This window comes from Etheostoma spectabile, chromosome 18, assembly GCF_008692095.1.
Source record: "Etheostoma spectabile isolate EspeVRDwgs_2016 chromosome 18, UIUC_Espe_1.0, whole genome shotgun sequence".
In the NCBI taxonomy this organism is placed as follows: Eukaryota; Metazoa; Chordata; class Actinopteri; order Perciformes; family Percidae; genus Etheostoma; species Etheostoma spectabile.
The window spans coordinates 15,482,536-15,484,971 of NC_045750.1; the positions used below are offsets into that span (position 1 = coordinate 15,482,536).

At 42.1% G+C, this 2,436-nt stretch overlaps 1 protein-coding gene across 2 annotated transcripts in view; it reads left to right on the plus strand.

Moving 5' to 3' along the window:
• akap7 (A-kinase anchoring protein 7) overlaps positions 1 to 2,436 on the plus strand; it is a 43,704-nt gene that overhangs the window by 4,165 nt on the left and 37,103 nt on the right. For both annotated transcript variants that reach the window (XM_032543071.1, XM_032543072.1), the window contains exon 5: positions 1,380 to 1,516. In XM_032543071.1, coding sequence (XP_032398962.1) covers positions 1,380 to 1,516 — 137 coding nt within the window. The remainder of the gene's footprint in view (positions 1 to 1,379; positions 1,517 to 2,436) is intronic.

Consider the following 2,436-nt stretch of genomic DNA (forward strand, 5'->3'; position numbering starts at 1 on the left):
TACTGTTGGTATAATGTTCTTTTTATGAAATGCAGTGTTCCTTCTACGCCAGATATACGTGGACACACACCTTCCAAAGAGTTCCATTTTTGTCTCATCGGTCCACAGAACGTTGTCCCAAAGGATCATCAAGATGTGTTGTGGAGAAATTGAGACGAGCTTTGATGTTCTCTTTGCTCAGCAGTGGTTTTCTCATTGTAACTCTGCCATGCAGGCCATTTTTGCCCAGTCTTTTCCTGATGGTGGAGGCATGAACGCTGACCTTAACTGAGGCAAGTGAGGCCTGCAGTTCTTGGACGTGTTTGTGGGGTCTTTTGTGACCTCTGGATGAGTCGTGCGCTGCGCTCTTGGGTATTTTGGGCGGGGCCGGCTCCTGGAAGGTTCACCACTGTTCCATGTCTTCGCCATTTGTGGATAGGGCTCTCACTGTGGTTCGCTGGATTCCCAAAGCTTTGGAAATGGCTTTTATAACCCTTTCCAGACTGATAGATCTCAATTACTTTCTTTCTCAATGTTTCCTGAATTTCTTTGGGTCTTGGCATGTGTGTAGCTTTTAGGATCTCTGGTGGACCTTACTGTGTCAAGCAGCTCCTATTTAGTGATGCCTTGATTGTGAACAGGTGTGGCAATATCAGGCCTGGGTGTGGCTAGAGAAATTGAACTCGGTGTGGACAACCACAGTTATAGTATTTTTAACAAGGGGGGCAATCACTTTTTCACACAGGGCCATGATGGTTTGGATTTTTTTCACCTTTTAATAATAAACACCTTCATTTACAATTGCATTTTGTGTTTACTTGTGTTGTCCTTGACTATTGTTTAAATTGGTTTGATGTTCCGAAACCCTTAAGTGTGACAAACATGCAAAGGAACAGGAAATGAGGAAGGGGGCAAACACTTTTTCACACCACTGTATACTAGTAGAAGGTAGTAAAAAGAACTATTTCAGAAACCCTTTTGACTCTCTGTTTGCAGAGAAGACTTTTTTCTTTTCTTTTCTTTCCAGATTATTAATAAATGTAGTCTTTGACACTGTCAGTGTTATGGTCAGTGTAGCTTAATCTATACCGGGAGACAGATAAAAAAGTTCAAGATTTAATTACCTGAGGGGATGATGACGCTAAAATCTTAGTATTGACCAAAGAAGCTCCCCTGAAAAAACATTGATTTTACCCCACGGTCATCATGTGTTGACGCCTCCTTTGTGTCATTCTGAACTGCAGGCGTTTCCCCAGTGTCTCATCCTTCTAATCCTCCCCCATGCATACCAAGCTGGATCTTAGAAAGAGAGGAAGAGCGGTGGTGGAGGACGAGAGACAACAAGCAGTTACTGTATGTGACGGCATCTGCTGATTGACCATGCATTTATCCAATGACAGATCAGTTCAGCTGTGATTGCGGTCCAAGAGGCGGTGCTTCAGCAGGAGCCCCGATTGGCTAGAGCCATGATCCCTGTCCCAACTCTCCACATCACGCTATTAGTCACTCATCTCGCCAGTCAGGAGCAAGTAGACCTGTGAGTGGATGCACACCCACACATAAACACAAATATATAAACAAACCCAGCATACACACAGTATGTTGAACTTGTCTAACTGAAGAGGAAAATGTCTCCTTTCAAGGGATTTTTCAAGCCAGCTCAGATGAAACGATGTGTACCAAACTGCATGGAATGTGTTCCTAACACACGAAAAATGTGTTATTTGAATGCCAAAATGCTCAATAACTGTTAAAGGCTGAGCCGCCATAAAGCAGAACAATTTAAAGTTTATATATCTATACAAAATCTATTCCAATACTGGTGCAAAACACAACAGCAAATAGAAAAACACAACAGCAAATAGAAAAACACAACAGCAAAGAGAAAAACGCAACAACAAAGAGAAAAACGCAACAGCAAATCATAAAACACAAAAGCAAATCATAAAACGCAACCGCAAATAGAAACATGCAACAGCAAATCATAAAACACAAAAGCAAATAGGAAAACAAATTGGCAAATTTAAAAAACAGCGAATAGGAAATATGACATCAAACAGGAAAACATGACAGCAAATAGGAAAACACAGCCGCGTCTCTGGGTCACCAATGAAGATGGAACCCCCTGCTGAGTTCAATGATACCTCACACAAGACTCTACGTCATACAGTTCATTATTTGTGAAAGGGGGCATGGCCAAATCATAGGGGGCGGGTGAAACCACCACCAGTGAAAAAGGAAGTCTCTGCTGAGTTCAATGACACCTCACACAAGACTATACCTTAAATGGTTCAAATGTTATGGAAGGGGGCGTGGCCTGCGTGGTCAAAGTAATTCAGTAAATCACAGATGCACAACCAGTAATAAAGTACTCTTGGTGTGTGTGGGAAATCTCAAGCAGATACAACAATGTACACTGTAGTTACAGCCATTTTCTCCTTCATTGCTAAACACTCA